The 23,557-nt window shown below is 45.9% G+C and overlaps 1 protein-coding gene across 1 annotated transcript in view; it reads right to left on the bottom strand.

Moving 5' to 3' along the window:
• LOC147717267 (uncharacterized) overlaps positions 1-13,374 on the bottom strand; it is a 54,392-nt gene extending 41,018 nt beyond the window's left edge. Inside the window, exon 1 of the mRNA XM_086919847.1 lies at positions 12,949-13,374. Within this exon, the coding sequence (XP_086775973.1) occupies positions 12,949-13,374 (426 nt within the window). The remainder of the gene's footprint in view (positions 1-12,948) is intronic.
• Between the last annotated feature and the right edge of the window lie 10,183 nt (positions 13,375-23,557).

The following is a 23,557-nucleotide window of genomic DNA, read 5'->3' as shown; positions in this document are numbered from 1 at the left end:
TTCCCACGTAATATGGGCCGGGAACTACAAGTCCCATGAGCCTTTGCCCTCGAGAGAATTTAGCGCAGGTGTGCTGGATACTCGGCGCTAGTGATTTGTTTTGATTTCCAAGGAGAGAGTGCTTTGAGGAACGCTGCTGCGCTGAAAGCTCAGCCTTGGGTATCGTTACGAAAACATTTAACTTGCCTTACTGTTTGTTTAAAGGAGCGCCGCGCGCTTGTGTTGTGGAACCATTCGAGTCAGTCCTTTATTGGAATAGTGTTTGTTTTCTTGCCTTCCCTGGCTAGGGAGGAACTGGTGGTTTTGCTTGCTCCGGAATCGAAGGGGCATCAAAGACAAGTGGCGGAATGCAGGGGGTATCCTCCGCATTACCGTCATGAAGAGATGACGATTATTTGATAACACGGTGTGGATTACAAGTGCCAAAGCAGGTGGCACCTCACTGTATTTGGTTTTGTATTGAACTGTGAAGGATTATGTGGCATTCATGGATATAGATGACGCAATTTATATCCGTGGAATTGAAATAAGCTCCAGCACCTTTTGTTCTGTTTTTGCACGTTCCTTTCCTGCGGTATATGGGAGGCAGAATACTGTCCAAGATTCGGGTGGGAGTATAGTTTACATTACTTTGAGTGATCTCACTCTGGGGGTATGTTACTTCTATGAATCGCATATACATAGTGTAGTGTGTTGCCATAGCCATATATACTAACTGTGCATATTGTGTTCTGTAGGGATAGGAGAAGAGGGAAGAGTGCCATCGTTCGGAGAATGAGTCATAAACAATACAGGTGATAATCTGTTCTAGTGAGACTTTACTGAGAGTAGACATAGGAAGTGTACTAATCTGTTTCATTTGTTTTACAGCTTCCTTTCCCAACTGTACCTTCCTTTCCCTCCCTGGGTTTTCCCCTTTTGGGATTTTTCCCTCACCGTATTGCTCGAGTACCCTGTGAATATACAGTCAGGGTATTTGGGAGGTCCGGAGGTGGAGCTTATCACTGCAAATGAATCCTTCAGAGTGCTGATCCTGACAGTTACACTTCGCGGTAAATAGCGGCCAGAAATAGCGAATTCGCAAATAAAAAATGGATTAATGAATTGCATTTAAGGAATGTCAAATAGAGATTCCTTAAATGCAATTCCTCGCAAATATGTGATTTCGCAATTACCGATTTTTGCATTTGGGATGATGAATCCCAAATGTAAAAATTGCGCTCGCAAAGGGCCAGATTCTGAAGAATCTGGCCCTTTGCGAGCCCATTTTTCGTTGATGAATCTAGCTGTAAGCCCGTTCGAGGTGCTGGTCGCCGACACGGGCCTTCCTGCCGGACAATTTTTAACACACGCAGCAATCATACGCACACTGACACAGGCCTGGGGTGACCTTTCAGATGAACCGCCAATCCACTTGCTAGTACAATACATGCATGTGATGGGGAGAGGGTCTCATATGGTGTATTAGCTGGCGCAGGCCCTACTACTCCACACACAACTTCCCACCCAGCGCTTGAGAGATAGATGGGCGGCGCCGTTAACGTCCCACGCAATTCCCGCTTTAAGATTATCCAATATTACATTGTGCACGGCGCATATTTATCCCCGGACAAGATTAACCGTTATTTTGGACTCGTCACGTCGGCATGCCCGAGATGCGGGCTAGTTGACGCTGGCTTTTTACACATGCTTTGGTCCTGCCCCTCGCTACATGCTTACTGGCGTGCAGTATCAGCCTTACTGGCTGCGAGCGTAGGTGGGGATTTACAATGCACATGGGAAGCATGCTTATTGAGCCTCTGCAAACGAACAAAGCTGACCCGAGTCCCTAATAGGTTCTGCAACCTTGGTTTCATAACAGCGAAACGGCTTATCACCAAGCGCTGGAAGGGCAGTGATACTCCCCACGTGACACAATGGCACGACTCCTTCGACAATTGGGCGAGAGCTGAAAGTGTGGTGCTACACAGGGAGGAGACGGCGGGGCTTCGTACGTACCCCATATCCCAGGCCTGCCTGCTTTCCACCGCGCATGCCTCCAACACGGAGTCACTTAGATACACCTCCCCTAGTGGTGTTTTAGCATGTGACACTAACACTGGGCATGACGAGGGAGCACTCCCCCTTTCTTTCTTTCCCCCCAGATGATCCACACGCATGATAGTGCAACACGCACAACCATCTTCTGGGGGTTTTATTCTCTCGTTTCTTTGTCTGTTTTTTTTTTCTCCTTTCCTTTTGCATTTTCACACAATTTTGGTTTATTATGTTCCTGTTTTACAGTTCTTGAATTAGCAAGTAAAATGCTTTGAAAATCAAACTGCAAATGTGCCTATATTTAAGGCCCGCTACACTGGTAGGATGTACAGGCCCAATTGTATTGATGCCCTGACTTGGCGAATAGTTGCTTGAATTTTCCTTAAGAAATGTGACGAAGAAGGTACTCCCCTGTGCGGACATTGTTGGCCAGAGTGGACTATGCGGCTGGTGAGACCGCGATATTGTGCGAATTGTTCACCCTTTGATTTAAAAGAGTACTCAGTAACCAACTGGCACGATTGTAGCAGGGATGCTGCTTTCAAATGTATGAAGCTTTCCTTATTATTGGGTGTGAGTGTTTGATTGATTCAGATGCTCCGTCCATCACCACCCCCTTTTGTACCGCTTTTGGCCGCCATAAGTGTGGCAGGGTATGCTCAGACGTGAGTCCCTTGCTCACTTCGCTACTGGATTCAAGCAAGCCGGGCTGAAGACGGCTGGAATGCCAGAAACCGGTCCTCGGAAGCTTGTTTCCGGTCCAGGGAAGTCATGGCTAGGCAGTTTGGCCTGGACTGTTCCCATGAGGCACACGGTCAGACTGATTTGCATATAGCCATGTCTGAACTGGGGTGGCAGAGTGGGCTAAAGAACGGTACTGGATTAAACCCAGATCTTTTGACTGGGTGTGAGTGTTTGATTGATTCAGATGGTCCATCCATCACCACCCCCTTTTGTACCGCAGAGTACACTATGCGGCTGGTGAGACCGCGATATTGTGCGTATTGTTCACCCTTTGATTTAAAAGAGTACTCAGTAACCAACTGGCACGATTGTCGCAGGGATGCTGCTTTCAATTGTATGAAGCTTTCCTTATTATTTACATGTAATCACGTCCCTTGCTAGGCTGCTTGCTCCTCCTTCTTTTTCCTGATGTATATGTTTACAACTGTATAACTGATTGACGACTGTTGAATGGCAAGATATGACAACGTGATGAACTGTTGTTGCCAACACAAGTCATTTTGTGCAATCATGAGTTCTTTTCTCCTGCCTTTTTTCACAATATAAAAGAGGGTGGTTATGGACGGAGCATCCGAACCAATCAAACACTCACACCCAGTCAAAAGATATGGGTTTGATCCATCACTGTTCTTTAGCCCACTCTGCCACCCAATTTCAGACATGGCTGTATGCAAATCAGTCTGACCCTGTGCCTCATGGGAACAGTCCAGCCCGAACTGCCAAGCCATGCCTTCCCTGGACCGAAAAAAAGCTTCTGAGGACCGGTATCTGGCATTACAGTTGCTTCAGCCTGGCTTGCTTGAATCCAGGGGCAAATGAGCAAGGGGCTCACGTCTGAGCATACCCTGACACACTTATGGCGGCCAAAAGCGGTACAATAGGGGATGGTGATGGACAGAGCATCCAAACCAATCAAACACGCACACCCAGTCAAAATATCTGGGTTTGATCCATCACCGATCTTTAGCCCACTCTGCCACCCCAGTTCAGACATGGCTGTATGCAAATCAGTCTGATCCTGTGCCTCATGGGAACAGTCCAGCCCGAACTGCCAAGCCATGCCTTCCCTGGACCGGAAACAAGCTTCCGAGGACCGGTATCTGGCATTACAGCCGTCTTCAGCCCGGCTTGCTTGAATCCAGTGGCAAAGTGAGCAAGGGGCTCACGTCTGGGCATACCCTGCCACACTTATGGCGGCCAAAAGCGGTACAAAAGGGGGTGTGATGGACAGAGCATCCGAACCAATCAAACACTCACACCCAGTCAAAAAATCTGGGTTTAATCCATCACCGTTCTTTAGCCCACTCTGCCACCCCAGTTCAGACATGGCTGTATGCAAATCAGTCTGACCCTGTGCCTCAAGGGAACAGTCCAGCCCGAACTGCCAAGCCATGCCTTCCCTGGACTGGAAACAAGCTTCCGAGGACCGGTTTCTGGCAATTCAGCCGTCTTCAACCCGGCATGCTTGAATCCAGTGGCAAAGTGAGCAAGGGACTAACGTCTGAGCATACCCTGCCACACTTATGGCGGCCAAAAGCGGTACAAAAGGGGGTGGTGATGGATGGAGCATCCAAACCAATCAAACACTCACACCCAGTCAAAAGATCTGGGTTTGATCCATCACCGTTCTTTAGCCCACTCTGCCACCCCAGTTCAGACATGGCTGTATGCAAATCAGTCTGACCCTATGCCTCATGGGAACAGTCCAGCCCGAACTGCCAAGCCATGCCTTCCCTGGACCGGAAACAAGCTTCCGAGGACCGGTTTCGGGCATTAGAGCGTCTTCAGCCCGGCTTGCTTGAATCCAGTGGCAAAGTGAGCAAGGGACTAACGTCTGAGCATACCCTGCCACACTTATGGCGGCCAAAAGCGGTACAAAAGGGGGTGGTGATGGATGGAGCATCCGAACCAATCAAACACTCACACCCAGTCTAAAGATCTGGGTTTGATCCATCACCGTTCTTTAGCCCACTCTGCCACCCCAGTTCAGACATGGCTGTATGCAAATCAGTCTGACCCTGTGCCTCATGGGAACAGTCCAGCTCGAACTGCCAAGCCATGCCTTCCCTGGACCGGAAACAAGCTTCCGAGGACCGGTTTCTGGCATTACAGACGTCTTCAGCCCGGCTTGCTTGAATCCAGTGGCAAAGTGAGCAAGGGACTCACGTCTGAGCATACCATGCCACACTTATGGATGGATTAAACCCAGATCTTTTGACTGGGTGTGAGTGTTTGATTGATTCAGATGCTCCGTCCATCACCACCCCCTTTTGTACCTCTTTTGGCAGCCATAAGTGTGGCAGGGTAGGCTCAGACGTGAGTCCCTTTCTCACTTTGCCATTGGATTCAAGCAAGCCGGGCTGAAGACTGCTGGAATGCCAGAAACCGGTCCTCGGAAGCTTGTTTCCGGTCCAGAGAAGACATGGCTTGGCAGTTCGGGCTGGACTGTTCCCATGAGGCACTGGGTGAGACTGATTTGCATATAGCCATGTCTGAACTGGGGTGGCAGAGTGGGCTAAAGAACGGTGATGGATTAAACTCAGATCTTTTGACTGGGTGTGAGTGTTTGATTGATTCAGATGCTCCGTCCATCACCACCCCCTTTTGTACCGCTTTTTGCCCCCATAAGTGTGGCAGGGTATGCTCAGACGTGAGTCCCTTGCTCACTTTACTACTGGATTCAAGCAAGCCGGGCTGAAGACGGCTGGAATGCCAGAAACCGGTCCTCGGAAGCTTGTTTCCGGTCCAGGGAAGACATGGCTTGGCAGTTTGGGCTGGACTGTTCCCATGAGGCACACGGTCAGACTGATTTGCATATAGCCATGTCTGAACTGGGGTGGCAGAGTGGGCTAAAGAATGGTAATGGATTAAACCCAGATCTTTTGACTGGGTGTGAGTGTTTAATTGATTCAGATTCTCCGTCCATCACCACCCTCTTTTGTACCGCTTTTGGCCGCCGTATGTGTGGCAGGGTATGCTCAGACGTGAGTCCCTTGCTCACTTCGCTACTGGATTCAAGCAAGCCGGGCTGAAGACGGCTGGAATGCCAGAAACCGGTCCTCGGAAGCTTGTTTCCGGTCCAGGGAAGTCATGGCTGGGCAGTTTGGGCTGGACTGTTCCCATGAGGCACACGGTCAGACTGATTTGCATATAGCCATGTCTGAACTGGGGTGGCAGAGTGGGCTAAAGAACGGTAATGGATTAAACCCAGATCTTTTGACTGGGTGTGAGTGTTTGATTGATTCAGATGCTCCATCCATCACCACCCCCTTTTGTACCGCAGAGTGCACTATGCGGCTGGTGAGACCGCGATATTGTGCGTATTGTTCACCCTTTGATTTAAAAGAGTACTCAGTAACCAACTGGCACGATTGTCGCAGGGATGCTGCTTTCAATTGTATGAAGCTTTCCTTATTGTTTACATGTAATCACGTCCCTTGCTAGGCTGCTTGCTCCTCCTTCTTTTTCCTGATGTATATGTTTACAACTGTATAACTGATTGACGACTGTTGAATGGCAAGATATGACAACGTGACGAACTGTTGTAGCCAACACATGTCATTTTGTGCAATCATGAGTTCTTTTCTCCCGCCTTTTTTCACAATATAAAAGGGGGTGTTTATGGACGGAGCATCCGAACCAATCAAACACTCACACCCAGTCAAAAGATCTGGGTTTCATCCATCACTGTTCTTTAGCCCACTCTGCCACCCCAGTTCAGACATGGTTGTATGCAAATCAGTCTGACCCTGTGCCTCATGGGAACAGTCCAGCCCGAACTGCCAAGCCATGCCTTCCCTGGACCGAAAAAAAGCTTCTGAGGACCGGTATCTGGCATTACAGTTGCTTCAGCCCGGCTTGCTTGAATCCAGTGGCAAAGTGAGCAAGGGGCTCACGTCTGAGCATACCCTGACACACTTATGGCGGCCAAAAGCGGTACAAAAGGGGATGGTGATGGACAGAGCATCCAAACCAATCAAACACTCACACCCAGTCAAAAGATCTGGGTTTGATCCATCACCGTTCTTTAGCCCACTCTGCCACCCCAGTTCAGACATGGCTGTATGCAAATCAGTCTGACCCTGTGCCTCATGGGGACAGTCCAGCCCGAACTGCCATGCCATACCTTCCCTGAACCGGAAACAAGCTTCCGAGGACCGGTTTCTGGCAATACAGCTGTCTTAAACCCGGCATGCTTGAATCCAGTGGCAAAGTGAGCAAGGGACTCACGTCTGAGCATACCCTGCCACACTTATGGTGGCCAAAAGCGGTACAAAAGGGGGTGGTGATGGACGGAGCATCCGAACCAATCAAACACTCACACCCAGTCAAAATATCTGGGTTTGATCCATCACCGTTCTTTAGCCCACTCTGCCACCCCAGTTCAGACATTGCTGTATGCAAATCAGTCTGACCCTGTGCCTCAAGGGAACAGTCCAGCCCGAACTGCCAAGCCATGCCTTCCCTGGACTGGAAACAAGCTTCCGAGGACCGGTTTCTGGCAATACAGCCGTCTTCAACCCGGCATGCTTGAATCCAGTGGCAAAGTGAGCAAGGGACTAACGTCTGAGCATACCCTGCCACACTTATGGCGGCCAAAAGCGGTACAAAATGGGGTGGTGATGGATGGAGTATCCAAACCAATCAAACACTCACACCCAGTCAAAAGATCTGGGTTTGATCCATCACCGTTCTTTAGCCCACTCTGCCACCCCAGTTCAGACATGGCTGTATGCAAATCAGTCTGACCCTATGCCTCATGGGAACAGTCCAGCCCGAACTGCCAAGCCATGCCTTCCCTGGACCGGAAACAAGCTTCCGAGGACCGGTTTCGGGCATTAGAGCATCTTCAGCCCGGCTTGCTTGAATCCAGTGGCAAAGTGAGCAAGGGACTCACGTCTGAGCATACCCTGCCACACTTATGGCGGCCAAAAGCGGTACAAAAGGGGGTGGTGATTGATGGAGCATCCGAACCAATCAAACACTCACACCCAGTCTAAAGATCTGGGTTTGATCCATCACCGTTCTTTAGCCCACTCTGCCACCCCAGTTCAGACATGGCTGTATGCAAATCAGTCTGACCCTGTGCCTCATGGGAACAGTCCAGCTCGAACTGCCAAGCCATGCCTTCCCTGGACCGGAAACAAGCTTCCGAGGACCGGATTCTGGCATTACAGCCGTCTTCAGCCCGGCTTGCTTGAATCCAGTGGCAAAGTGAGCAAGGGACTCACGTCTGAGCCTACCCTGCCACACTTATGGATGGATTAAACCCAGATCTTTTGACTGGGTGTGAGTGTTTGATTGATTCAGATGCTCCGTCCATCACCACCCCCTTTTGTACCTCTTTTGTCAGCCATAAGTGTGGCAGGGTAGGCTCAGACGTGATTCCCTTGCTCACTTTGCCATTGGATTCAAGCAAGCCGGGCTGAAGACGCCTGGAATGCCAGAAACCGGTCCTCGGAAGCTTGTTTCCGGTCCAGAGAAGACATGGCTTGGCAGTTCGGGCTGGACTGTTCCCATGAGGCACTGGGTGAGACGGATTTGCATATAGCCATGTCTGAACTGGGGTGGCAGAGTGGGCTAAAGAACGGTGATGGATTAAACCCAGATCTTTTGACTGGGTGTGAGTGTTTGGTTGATTCAGATGCTCCGTCCGTCACCACCCCTTTTGTACCGCTTTTGGCCGCTATAAGTTTGGCAGGGTCTGCTCAGACGTGAGTCCCTTGCTCACTTTGCAACTGGATTCAAGCAAGCCGGGCTGAAGACGGCTGGAATGCCAGAAACCGGTCCTCAGAAGCTTGTTTCCGGTCCAGGGAAGACATGGCTTGGCAGTTCGGGCTGGACTGTTCCCATGAGGCACAGGGTCAGACTGATTTGCATATAGCCATGTCTGAACTGGGGTGGCAGAGTGGGCTAAAGAACGGTGATGGATTAAACCCAGATCTTTTAACTGGATGTGAGTGTTTGATTGATTCAGATGCTCCGTCCATCACCACCCCCTTTTGTACCGCTTTTGGTTGCCATAAGTGTGGCAGGGTATGCTTAGACGTGAGTCCCTTGCTCACTTTGCCACTGGATTCAAGCAAGCCGAGCTGAAGACGGCTGGAATGCCAGAAACCGGTCCTCGGAAGCTTGTTTCCGGTCCAAGGAACACATGCCTTGGCAGTTTGGGCTTGTCTGCTCCCATGAGGCACAAGGTCAGACTGATTTGCATATAGCCATGTCTGAACTGGGGTAGCAGAGTGGGCTAAAGAACGGTGATGGATTAAACTCAGATCTTTGGACTGGGTGTGAGTGTTTTATTGATTCAGATGCTCCGCCCACCACCACCCCCTTTTGTACCGCTTTTGGCGGCCATAAGTGTGGCAGGGTATGCTCAGACGTGAGTCCCTTGCTCACTTTGCCACTGGATTCAAGCAAGCCGGGCAGAAAACGGCTGGAATGCCAGAAACCGGTCCTCGGAAGCTTGTTTCCGGTCCAGGGAAGACATGGCTTGGCAGTTCGGGCTGGACTGTTCCCATGAGGCACAGGGTGAGACTGATTTGGTTTTAGCCATGTCTGAACTGGGGTGGCAGAGTGGGCTAAAGAACGGTGATGGATTAAACCCAGATCTTTTGACTGGGTGTGAGTGTTTGATTGACTCAGATGCTCCGTCCATCACCACCCCCTTTTGGACCGCTTTTGGCCGCCATAAGTGTGGCAGGGTCTGCTCAGACGTGAGTCCCTTGCTCTTTTTGCCACTGGATTCAAGCAAGCCGGGCTGAAGACGGCTGGAATGCCCGAAACCAGTCCTCAGAAGCTTGTTTCCGGTCCAGGGAAGACATGGCTTGGCAGTTCGGGCTGGACTTTTCCCATGAGGCACAGGGTCAGACTGATTTGCATATAGCCATGTCTGAACTGGGGTGGCAGAGTGGGCTAAAGAACGATGATGGATTAAACCCAGATCTTTTGACTGGATGTGAGTGTTTGATTGATTCAGAAGCTCCGTCCATCACCCCTCTTTTGTACCGCTTTTGTCCGCCATAAGTGTGGCAGGGTATGCTCAGACGTGAGTCCCTTGCTCACTTTTCCACTGGATTCAAGCAAGCCGGGCTGAAGATGGCTGGAATGCCAGAAACCGGTCCCCGGAAGCTTGTTTCCGGTCCAAGGAAGACATGGCTTGGCAGTTCGGGCTGGACTGTTCCCATGAGGCACAGGGTCAGACTGATTTGCATATAGCCATGTCTGAACTGGGGTGGCAGAGTGGGCTAAAGAAGGGTGATGGATTAAACCCAGATATTTGGACTGGGTGTGAGTGTTTGATTGATTCAGATGCTCCGTCCATCACCACCCCCTTTTGTACCGCTTTTGGCTGCCATAAGTATGGCAGGGTATGCTCAGACGTGAGTCCCTTGCTCAATTTGCCACTGGATTCAAGCAAACCGGGCTGAAGAAGGCTGGAATGCCAGAAACCGGTCCTCGGAAGCTTGTTTCCGGTCCAGGGAAGACATGGCTTGGCAGTTCGGGCTGGACTGTTCCCATGAGGCACAGGGTCAGACTGATTTGCATATAGCCATGTCTGAACTGGGGTGGCAGAGTGGGCTAAAGAACGGTGATGGATTAAACCCAGATCTTTTGACTGGGTGTGAGTGTTTGATTGATTCAGATTCTCCGTCCATCACCACCCCCTTTTGTCCCGCTTTTGGCCGCCATAAGTGTGGCAGGGTATGCTCAGACGTGAGTCCCTTGCTCACTTTGCCACTGGATTCAAGCAAGACGATTTGAAGACGGCTGGAATGCCATAAACCGGTCCTCGGAAGCTTGTTTCCGGTCCAGGGAAGACATGGGTTGGCAGTTCGGGCTGGACTGTTCCCATGAGACACAGGGTCAGACTGATTTGCATATAGCCATGTCTGAACTGGGGTGGCAGAGTGGACTAAAGAACGGTGATGGATTAAACCCAGATCTTTTGACTGGGTGTGAGTGTTTCATTGATTCAGATTCTCTGTCCATCACCACCCCCTTTTGTCCCGCTTTTGGCCGCCATAAGTGTGGCAGGGTATGCTCAGACGTGAGTACCTTGCTCACTTTGCCACTGGATTCAAGCAAGCCGATTTGAAGACGGCTGGAATGCCAGAAACCGGTCCTCGGAAGCTTGTTTCCGGTCCAGGGAAGACATGGCTTGGCAGTTCGGGCTGGACTGTTCCCATGAGGCATAGGGTCAGACTGATTTGCATATAGCCATGTCTGAACTGGGGTGGCACAGTGGGCTAAAGAACGGTTATGGATTAAACCCAGATCTTTTGACTGGGTGTGAGTGTTTGATTGATTCAGATGCTCCGTCCATCACCACCCCCTTCTGTACCGCTTTTGGCCGCCATAAGTGTGGCAGGGTATGCTCAGACGTGAATCCCTTGCTCACTTTGCCACTGGATTCAAGCAAGCTGGGCTGAAGACGGCTGGAATGCCAGAAACCGGTCCTCGGAAGCTTGTTTCGGGTCCAGGGAAGACATGGCTTGGCAGTTCGGGCTGAACTGTTCCCATGAGGCAAAGGGTCAGACTGATTTGCATATAGCCATGTCTGAACTGGGTTGACAGAGTGGGCTAAAGAACAGTGATGGATTAAACCCAGATCTTTTGACTGGGTGTGAGTGTTTGATTGATTCAGATGCTTCGTCCATCACCACCCCCTTTTGTACCTCTTTTCACGATATAGGCACAGTGTACGTTTAATACCATATTATGCAATATAAATGTAAAAATGTAATAAAAGATATTCAAACAAAAAAAATAATTGAGTGCTTTACCCCACATTCTGTTTATTGTTAATGTTGTTTTATATTAATATCTTGCACGTCCATCCTGGGTGTAGTTAGTTTGAATGCTAAATTGCCTCGTGAAAGCCCTTCCATTCTGAGTCTTACCCATCTTGTTCACTTGTACAGGCTTCCCCGTTGGATCCCTTTTTCTCCTCTGACTCCCTGTGTGATCATGGGCAGTGCTGTACTTTTTTCTGTGCATTGTATGTTTTATACCCAGTTCTCAGTCCTTGCCCAAGTCCCTGACTGTGTTCCTGACATAGTCAGGGACAGTCTTTGACAGCTGCCAGTGGAAATAAATTATACGAACACTCGGAGGCCTTATTACATGCACACAGTGTGTGTGTATGCAAGCAGCTGCAGTGCTGGTGCATAAGTTGACATCTCACCCACCACACACCCAACCTGTGCTCTGCTCATGAAAGAGGGGGAAACTTGAGAGCTCTGTCAGTACATCAAGTTAAGCTTCTACAAGAATGCACCCCCTTTAGAAAGAGACTGAATACAGTTTGATTTAGCCAATCCCTGCAGAGCTCTCAAGTTACCCAATTTCATGCATGAGTAGCTATAGTCCTGAGATCTGAAGTGAACCTTTGCAAACAAGGACCACAAGACTAACAAGTCCTAGCAAATCCCTGAACAGAATCTGCTACTTATAAATGAACTGTGAAACATGAGTGCTCAGGACCTGAGTTTGAATACTCTCTAGAGAATATTGATCTCTCACATGCATGGCCATAAAGACTGCACGTTAGGATAGAGTGAAACCAATTGTCTTATAACTACCTACATCTTCAGTGCTACAAAACCCCAATTGTATGAAGTTTGCACTTTCCAAAAAAAGTAAATCATTTAGCAAATAAATCAGTCCCTCACACTGACCTCTCAAGCTTCCCAGTCCCATGTGTGCATAGAGTAGCTCTGTCAGCCCAGCATTTTTACCTTTGCATTAAGGCCCTTTTAGTCCCATGATGCATTGTATAGTCAGGACTACAAGTCACAGAAACACAAGGAACAATCACGGACTACTAGATAAACTACTCTCGGAATCTGAGAGAGTTGAGAACTATGGTAACAGTGTGAGTACCTTCCTGGATTGCAGATTTGACACAAGACAACAAACTTGTGTTGGGACATAACCAGCATCATTGGTCATTCAGAATTTTTTTTTTCTTCATAGCTTTCAGGCTTCCCAGGGCCATACCTAGCTCATCCAATACATATTCTACTTAACATTTTGGGACTTGTGGTATAATGGGATAATCAAAATTAGAAGTTCCAGAATAGAGAGAGAAATTTTCTTTTATCACAGTCTTTTGAAAAACCTATTTAATAATGTTTTCAGAAGTTCTGTGAACACTTTGCTTACCTGTGATAGCAAATGTGCCTGTGTCGGAGGCTGTCCACCCTCAACAATGTTAGAAGGACGTTTCATGAATGAATTTGCAAAACACTCGAGGTATCTTCCGTCGAAAAGCAGAACTATGATCCAGAGGGCACATGGAATAATAGCCTTTAAAAACACGAAGCAGCACAGCGAACGCTGACAGCCTCCTTTGCAACGACACACGGTGAAGCAACTCCGCTGGAGGAGCAAGCTCAGGAGGAACCAGAAACTGGCGGGACCAAGGAAGAACGCCAGGCTGTACACAATCATCCACTGCTGGTCCGCTGGGCACGTGAATTCCACTTCCATCAACTCCTCGAGCACAAACAGGATCAACGTCATCACCGACACTCTTAAAACTGGAAACACGGACTTCCATGTCCCAAAGAATTTCTTATTCAGAGACATTTCTTGTTTCCCGAGCTAAGACGGCGAGATGTTCTTACTGCTGCAGTCAAACCCTTCTGAAGTTACATCTCGCCAATGATACGTAACGGGGTATTTGTTCAATGGAAAGCGAAAGTAGAAAACACTGCTTAGTGGGTTAACCCCTAAGGATCTCTCGACTTGGGAGAGCATGATTTTGAATTCACATATGGTCTGCACATCCTGTCTTCCTCCCGAGGGCTACAAAATGAGTACCTTTAGATGGTAACATCCACATACAACAATACATTTCAGAAATAACCCTCATTTTAAAAAGTCAGTGGCCTAACTGCTACCACACACTACTAACCAGACAACGTGACCTTTCGTCTCTTCTAGCCAGCTCCGATGTAGCATTTCACTGACACAACATAACACGTCCTACTACCCCTGCATAAATCACCAACTCTACAAACTGTGCACCTTAAATAAATAACAACGAATATAGGGAATACAATACCTATGCCTAGAAAACATCTTTGCAACGTCACCAAACTACAACTACCATTCTGACCCCTAATACAAAGGATATATTACTGAATATCACATAGGAGCGTATTTCACCCCCCCCCCCTCCCCCCCACTCTACAACAAACTGTCCTGGTGTCATGTAAACACCTAAACACACAGCACGGCAGCTCACACATAACTCTTGGTATCAGGTAATGGTGGACAACGTGACGCTGGCACCACAGCCATCATTTTCCAGTGCCATTCAAAGCACACTCAACACGCTTTCAGAAGCAAGAAATAAGGCATATACCAAAAGTACAAAGGGATATTTGCCACCCCAGAGCCACTGGGAGAGGTGCTCTATGTGACAGGAATAAAAGCTATCATTTTATTTTACATACATTGTAATAGAGTTGCCGAAGATCAGGGCTTTAAGTGGTCCAGGTCCTGCTGGTGCTCCGCACCAGCAGTTCTTAAAAGCATGTGCTGAAATTGGTCCCTATCAGGCTCTCAATTTTTGCCCTTACCCTCTAGGTAGAAAGAAATATTAACTCTGCAGCAGTACCACCCTTCACTGCCTTTGATGTAACTTCAAGGAGGCTCGGTATAGTTCTTTCAGAGTCTCGTCCTTTCAGAAATGAAGCATTTAAAATATTCTATACAAGTAAGCCATAGTTATTGCGTATTTATCTTATGGAACTAACAACCATTGTCAAAGCCAATAGTTAACTTGTTGTAGATGATATCACATATCTGGATACAATGACAGAAACAGCATAATACCAGTGGGTGGGCACACTATGCTAAGCACAGATTTTTAGTTTAAGTGTTTTTAAGCCACACCCTTAATTTCATCAGCCACGTCACTTTGAGATACCCCTGAGTTTTTCATCCCATCTAAAGTCCTGCCAAAGATAATGGCCAAATTATACCTCTGTAGATTGTAAAAAAAAGAAACTTACATGAAAGTACATGGATGACTTCAGCACGCTGTTTTGGGCCATTATCTATAAAAAATTAAATTATATAAAGCATCTCAGAATGGGTGACAGAAGATGACGTTCTGGCCTGGTGGGTGGTGTAGAGAGGCTGATGGACATAACATAGCGGCTGATTACGATGAAGTCGGAAAAGGCTACGACCGTTGGTCGGAGCCTTTCCGACCTCATTGTAATATGTCCGTCGGATTCCTTTTCCAACTGCCTAATTACAATAGAGGCGGTCAGAAAGAAATCCGAACAGTCACTCCGGCTGGCATCCGACTGGCTGGAGAGCCCGTCCGCCTGTTGGAAAGTGGCCGGTCATCCCGAGGGCGGCTCTTTCCGCCCTTAGGATTACGATGTTGGGTTCCGGCAGGCTTTCCGTGCCGCCTTTCCGACACAGAAAGGCTGTCGGAACTCGACTTTGGGGGCCGCCATTAGGGCCCCATTGGCTGCATGGCCTTCGTTTGGAGGCCGAATGTTGATCTCTGCACCCCGTGGCAGGCACGTTGAGGTGTCTGCCACGGGGTGCAGGGATGAACTGCACCTCCCATTTTACAATGGTAGCATGCATTCCGGCTGGTTTACAGCTGGAATACATGCTTCCATTGTAAAATATAAGCATGCAACCGAACAGTGTTCAGCCGCATCCAAATGGGCCGGTCAGGACGGCCGACCGGATGTTGGTCGGTCCCATGACTGAGACAATGTCGGGCAGGGTTAACTCCGCCGGACATCATATTTAGCCCCGTATTGTCAATGAGCTGCTCACCCTCAGGGCCAAAGACTCTCAGGGGGAATCCTACCAGTACTGTAGCTGTTGCCGATGGCCGGGCTTGGCTCCGCCGTTCCGCTGCTCCAGCAGCATAGGGCTGGGCTTTGCTCCGCCTGCTCCCCCGGACGGGCTTGGCTCCGCCGGGTCCCTCCCACCCCGTGACCAGCAGCAGTGACACCAGAGACCAGCGCCAGGAGGCGCATAAAGGCAGCGTCGGTCCCTCGTCCCGCGGGCGCGCGCCGGGAGAAGCCCGGGACAAGGGCGGGCTGTCTGTGAACGTCCGTGGCAGACCGAGGCTGGGCTGGGCCAGGGACTTTGGCTTATTCTGCTTTCAGATACCCCAAAACCGTGAGACTATTTTTGTTATGTATTGTATGCCCTTATAGGTGTAAGTGTATTTGCTGCCACCCTTAGCAAAGCTTGCGTGCTGTAACAGTAACCGTGCCTCTAAAACTTTGATCTGCAACTGTAACTGTGAACTTGACCCTCAATTATGTCTAAACTTAGATCGGCCAAAACTCCTCTTGTGACGTGTGCAATGGATAACTATCTGGTCAAGGTAGTGAGTAAAATTAATAAAGAAAGGCGTCTCTCACTAATTCAAGTAAGCCCACCGGCTTCACCAACAAGCTTGCCCGTCCCCCTAGCTACCCATGCCCTAGATCGTAGCTGTAATGAAAGCCCGGAATTAATTAGTGACAACAAAACACTTCCAGAACAGAGTCAGGAAGTCCTGGAAGTGTCCGATAAAATTGGGGATACCACATTACAATCCTCCCAAACACCTTCACCGGTGTCCTCGCCAGCACGAAGAGTAGTACAGGCTTGCAGAAGGCTCCAGTAAAGCGGGGGGGATTAGGAAATCTAAAAAGGCTGGGACCCCTTTAACAAGCACAAGAGGCGTAAATGAGCCCTTAAATAAGGCCGAGATGACTAACCTGCACCCTGACCTTATTGACCTCTTGGCCAGCATTATAGAATCTAAACTAGAACTCATGATTAAACCTCTTGTGGTAAAATTAGATCAGGTAACACAAGAAGTATCTAGACTGGGTGGTCTCTTGAACTCTCATCTAACCTTGACTAATACACAGAAGAGCCTTAAGGTTGGCAATAATGTCAATAAGGATGCATTTGCTTCTAGCAACGGGGGGAACAGGGTCACAGATATTGCACAAACTGCACTAGCCACTCATTTACCCCCTGTACCACCCACTCAACCTCTCCCTGTATCAGCTACTCAACCCCCCCAAGTATCCAACCTATTACGGGTGGGGGGGAACAATGAAGGGAGGAGCGTGGCTAAGAGAAGAGCATCAGTTAATCCTCCCCCAGAGGGTGTCCCATATACAGTTTTATTAACAAATGTACCTGAGGTGGATTCCCACCTGACTGACTCACGATTTGAAACCCACAAGTCCTTGAAAAATAAATCACTATCATGGCTGAGCAGGAATTGTGGTTTTCCACTTGCCTTTTCCAATGACATAACCTCCACCCGAAGAGTTAGCTGGATAGGAAATTCCAGGAAGAACAACAAAGGGGACTGTGTCATTGTTAATTTTAGGCATCCGCAGCATGTTGCCACAGTTTTACTTAAAGCAGCCTCTATACCTGTTGCCGATCACATCGTTTGTGCACGCCCTCTCGGTTTCTTCTATAACCATCTTAATAATACTCTGCATTCACATTCTGATCAGTCTAAACTCCCCGTATCCATCCCAAGGCGTGGCTTTGCCACCCCTCCGCAAAACGGATATCAACCTTGAAGTAGACTGGACCCATATTGTTATAGGTTGGCCAGGGCATATAACCAATTTGATCAACCTCTTCCATTGACCAATCGTTATACCCCCTTATCATCTCTGGAGGAAAATGATTGACAGTCAAATGAACTGAGGACTAATGCACAGCCCCCACATCCTATTTTTAGAATTGTGACTTGGAACATTGCTGGCATTAAGGCTAAAGCAGAGAATGATATTTGGATTAATTCATTAAAAAACTATGACATCATAGCATTTCAAGAGACATGGAACCAGGTAAACAGCTTCTCTTTAGATGGGTATAGACATTTTTGCATCCCAGCAATTAGTAGTGTTGCAGGTAGAGCTAAGGGAGGCCTATTAAGTTTATTTAAACTTGACCTAAAGGGTACGCTAATTCAGTGTAATTCAGGATGCCAGAACTGTTTAATTGTGGAATTATCCACTCCTGATAACCTTAAGATCTTAATAATTAATTTTTATAATTCAAGCGCCCATGAGCGCACCAGCTATAATCTGGATTTTCTGGAGAAATTTTTATCAGTCTATAGCATTAATGTGAATACTTTTGAAATAATATTCCTTGGGGACCTTAACATTCATCCCTGTAACCTACCATGTACCAGTTTAGAAGAAGAAGGCCCCCCATATTCTTCTCCCATGCATTTTGAACATTATAAACAGGGGGAGGCCCTTGAAAACTTCCTGGCAAGATGGAATCTTTACGAGTCGGGTTGTGGGAAAGGTGGAGTTAGGTCGCCCACATTTAAAGGAACAGACGATGGTACTATCATTGATTATATTTTTACATATATTAAAAACAGTCTTTTTAAACTAGGGAGACCGGATCTTTTTTCCTCACCAGAGTCAATAACATCGAAGGACATTGCACTAATCAAGGGTGCAATGGGTCAAATGCTGAGTTTGGAGAGAGAAGAACTGGAACTAAAAAAAACACTGTGAGGGCTAACCTTATTATGGCTCTAAAAAGAGAGAGTTTTCCCAAATAAACCCAGAAAGGACCGAGAAGTATCAAAATCAAGTAAAGAAATTCCTTTCTGTGTGTTACAAATCATATACTGGCATTTCCTTTCCAAAACACCATTTGTTTGTACCAATTTCAAACTACATATATAGCCCTGTGCAAAACATTGTAATCAAAACATAAAAATATATATATATATATATATATCTTAGTATTTTTTATTAAAAGAGGTTTCAGATTAGATACAGGTTTGTTAACAATTCATAAAAAACAATCATCCATATTCCTCATAACAACATTAAATTCAGTTTATGTGAATTTCACAATGAATCAATACATGTTACACAGTACATCATTACAATAAAACAATATTTATACATATAAAATCTGTATGTCGACGCGTTTCAGCGCTTCGTTTTTATAGAACACCTTCCTCAGGACGGTATGGGTTAAAAACATCAATTCTTCTTTCTAAAATTAAATACATACAATTAATGGAATTATACTTATATATGGAAAGCTTCTTTTTGTTAACGGGCTACTAGAGTGAGTGGTCATAAACAGATCTTACATTATTATCAAATTATTCGGGTACCAAATATATCCCTGGGGTCACAGTAAATGATGGACCTCCTCTTCAACTCCGTATTTCATCAGAGAATCTGTGTACAAAGCAATATATATTTTTAATTGTTGTATTAAATATTTAATGTCTGGTATTTGTAGACATCTGCCCCAGTATGCACTTACTTATTTATTGCCTGGCGGCGACACGCTTCGTTTAAAACATGATATGTCTTTTAATATTCAAGTTTATTCGTTCTTGACCTTGCTTGAACGAGGATATTTCTTTCTTTTATCTCCTCTTAGCATATCTCAAGGTTCCTTCCTCTTTATACTTTGAGGGAATAGACAGCATACAGGTACATAATATACAGAAGAGAAGTGGAGAAGTGTGGCTCGCTGGTTAGAGGAGGCATACCCTGAAGCAGAGGTCAGACCCGGGACCAGGGTTCGATTCCCGACGCTGCAGGGTCTTGAGCCCAATTGTCCATGGACTCGATAATTCTCGCTTCGGTGCCCACTCTAAGCACAAGTTCACACTATGCAGCTCTGGGCAATAAGCTTGCTTAATCTCCACAACGGCCCCCGCGGCGGGATGCCTGGCTTTCACCTTGGGGATACCCAGTACGGGTTATCTCACAGGGAAAAGCCAGGACGGGTTCCCAATGCAAGCCCCGAGATGCCCTAGGGTAAGTCGAGCGCTATATAAGAACACACATACATACAGTGTAAGGAACACCTTACCCTCTAGTGATTGTTACAATTAAAGGATACATGTCTACCTAGTCTTCATTTCTATTGGTTAGGGCGTCCTGATGTATACTAGTCATTCCTAAGGGGCATTCCGTTCCCTCCATGATTATAATTCGGGGTGTGAGACCAACACATGGTTTTACAGTTTTCCCTCCGTGTTTATAAATAGGAGTACAACACTACTCATGTTCTTTCATATATACTTAATATGCATTTTGGTTGTCAGGGCCATTGATTTCGATAAAGGCAGCCCGACAGCAAACTCACTTAAGGCATATAGTGGTTGTATTATATTTCAAAGCTGATTCAATCACTCTTTGTGCTAACTCCCTAAGGTAATCACCGTGATTCACGGTAGTCTATATTTTCTAACATTTCTAACATTTTGGTTGTCGAGGTCATTGATTTTAATAAAGGCGATCCGGCAGCCAGCTAACTTAGGGCATATAGTGATTGTATTAGATCCAAAACTGATTCAATCACTCTTTAAACAGATTCCCTCAAATAATAACCGCGTTTCTAGGTAGTCTATACTTTCTAACATCACTGCGTCCCAGAGGGCATCCATAACAAACATCGAGTTCGGCTTGCCTCACCTCTTGTGAAAATCGTAGCGGTCGGCCTTCCCGGTCTCCCTGGTATCCCGAGTCAGATAAATCGCTACTGTTACACGCTCTATTTATATCCAGCTTTGCTTCAATTACACTGATAAACGAGTTACAGCTGAGACTGATCGGGTGAGAATTAACCCCCGGTCTCGCCATCTTAGTAGTTTTTGGTGGTAGTTTCTTCATGATATTCAAATGGAAAGCGGACTAAAGCCTACATAGGACAGGGGCCTGGATATCAATATGCTATCCCGGTCTACCCGCCTATTGTGTCTTATGAGTGTCATTTAATACACCTTCCCATGGGCATCACATCGTTTTATTAATTACGTTAGATGTTTATATTTCCATATTCGCTAAATGTTATTCAGGGCCGATCGCGCTATATATAAGCGTCCGCCATTTTTGTAGTTTTGTGATAAACGTAGTTCAGATATGTAAACAAAGAATAGAAAACGGGCTCAAGTTTCCGTAAACGGAGAACCCAAGTATGAATGTTTCACCTACTTCATTTTTTTGAAATCTTTGTTAAGACTCATTTTAAACCTTTGCCCATAAGCATCACGGACATTTGTCACAATCATTTAAATGATTGTGTATCCCTATTCAATTGTTGTATATCTTGCGGAACCTATCTCGCCTTTGATTATATCCGCCATTACTGTAGTTTTTCGTGGCGAAGGAAGTTCTGGTATTGGTTTCTAAAGCTCGATATGTTGCCCAGGGGCCCATGATTGGAATAACGTCTTCTATTTATTAATACATTTTCGGCGATTTCACAGTCACAAAAATAACTTTAACAGTGGAATTTATACAGCAAACATTCAATTTTTTCAATGATAGCTAATTTTTTGCAACACTCCAATAATATCGTACTTCACCGCCATCAAAACTGATTAAATCACATATTTTTGCAACGTACGGTATTTATAGTGATTAATATTAAAATAGTACCATCAGCTATGATTCAATCTGTTGAGCCCCGCTGTCATCATCGGTTTAAATGTAACCCCGGGTGCTTATATATGCTTGTATTTACACTATTCCATCTTATATTGTCATTCTAAATCACAATCCATAGAACAGACATAATACTATGACTCTTAGTTAGTACTTATGAGCACAAAGATCTCCAATCTCTGTATTACACTTATTATTACGAGTCCAGTGTTGGTTCATTCTGGTTGTGCTGTTAGGGCCTACGCCTATACATTTATATGATCATCATTTGAATATTCAGTTAATATTATCACAATTCTGTACGTTTAAGCATATATATATATTTATACAGTCATCATCTTATAGGCTTTTAATCAGTGCCATCACAGTTCTATTCTCACTGTTCTCATAATGATTGGTCTACTACTACAGCTCTGATTAGATATACAGCTGTTATCACCTAACCATCCTTTCCCATTCTTCCCTACTGTTAAGCTCATGAGTATATGTTTGAAATTTGGACATAAAAAATTGTTCCCTTTGTTTACGTCTCATCTCAGTGTTCCCTCCTCTCATGGATGTCTTAATTTTTTCTACAATAAACCATCTCAGGTCGTCTTCTTTGTGGTTTTCTGCCATCCAATGTTCTACCAGTGGGGCATTCTTTCTGTGATTTTTTAGGGCTGATCTATGTTCTGTTCAGCATAACTGCACCTCTCGACCTGTTTCTCCAATGTAGCCTTTCTGACAGGGGCATATTAACAGGTATATGACATTGGATGTTCTACAATTCACATGCTCATTCATCCAATGTGTGATGCCGTTTAGTTCAATTTTGTCTGATTTCACAATGGATTTACAATGGGAACATGTTCCACATGGCAAATTGCCACGAATAGGCATACCCTGATCAATACTAAGTTGGGGCCCTCTTTTTAGCTCTCTATATGATTGGACGAATGGTTTTGTTTCTTCTGTATGCAAAAGTAGGTTTTGATAGGGTTTTGTGGCCTACTTTATTTAAAATTGACCAGTTCTTATTAATGAGGTTTTTAAGTTTATAGCTCATGCCATTATAATCCGATACCATTACAATGTCAGATTCTTTTTGTTGGGCCTTGATTTTAGGTTCAAATAGGGTTTCCCTATTCTGATATTTAGCTCTTTTGTAGCTCTCTCTTATTAGTCTTTTCGGGTAACCCCTTTGAAGCAGTTTATCTTTCAGATTTTGTGCATGTTTTTCAAAGGTTGTTCTGTCAGTGCAATTACGTCGGATCCTTATAAATTGACTATAAGGGATCCCATCCTTTTGGCTTTTGGGGTGATAGCTAGTATGATGGAGTAGCGTGTTTCTATCCGATGGTTTCACAAATAGTTCCACGCAAAATTTCCGTTCCAGTGCCTTGATCTTAATATCCAAGAAGTCAACTGCCACTTGACTCTTGTTGGCTGTGAATTTAAGGTTCAAGTCACCACAATTAAGCCACATCAGGAAAGCATTACGGTCATTCTCACTTCCTTCCCAAATAAAAAACACATCGTCTATAAATCTAGACCAGTGTTTGATCTTCTCATAGAAAGGGCTAACCTCATTGTAGATGTGTAGCTCCTCAAATTTTCCAACATATAGGCACGCTAGGCTGGGAGCACATGTGGCTCCCATGCTCGTGCCTTTGATTTGACAAAAGAAATCTTTGTCAAATAAAAAAAATATTGTTCATCAAGACAATCTCAATACACTGGAAAGGAAATGCCAGTATCTAACCTTACTATATCCAGCCCACCAGGACCTGAAATTTATCTTAACCTGGTGAACCGCCCATACCATAGGTTTCTTCTAACACGCTTTCATTTTAACATGATTCATCTGAACCTTGGTTACTTTCCTAATTGGAGTACCCCTGAAAATGCAATGCCGTGTTCATGTGACAATTTTTCCACCCAGAACACAATGCATTTTTTGATGTTCTGTGGTCACTATACGGAATTAAGGTTGAAATTCTTGGTCCCAATCTTAAAGGAGGCTGGGTTCTTGCAGGTTAAGCCTGCCCTTTTGTACTTGCAATTACTACAGACCCCCAGGATTATTTTTCACGTTGCTAGTTTTTTAGTGGGTGCTGTTAGGACTAGAAATAGGAAAATGATTGATTGCTCCAAAATGAATTTGGATGTAACTCTGTATAATGTTTTCACAGTGAAAAATGGTAGTTAGGGTAACTAAATTGATTGATGTTTTTATTCTTTTAATCATGATATTAATGTATGAATTATTATGGAACATTTTTAAAGGGTTAATACTCTGTTTTTATTGTGTATAACTAATGTATTTTATTCTGTTTTTA

Source organism: Lissotriton vulgaris, chromosome 5 (genome assembly GCF_964263255.1).
Source record: "Lissotriton vulgaris chromosome 5, aLisVul1.2, whole genome shotgun sequence".
NCBI classification, from domain to species: Eukaryota; Metazoa; Chordata; class Amphibia; order Caudata; family Salamandridae; genus Lissotriton; species Lissotriton vulgaris.
The sequence above is the reverse complement of the archived record's forward strand: the minus strand, read 5'-3'. Positions and strand labels throughout refer to the sequence as shown.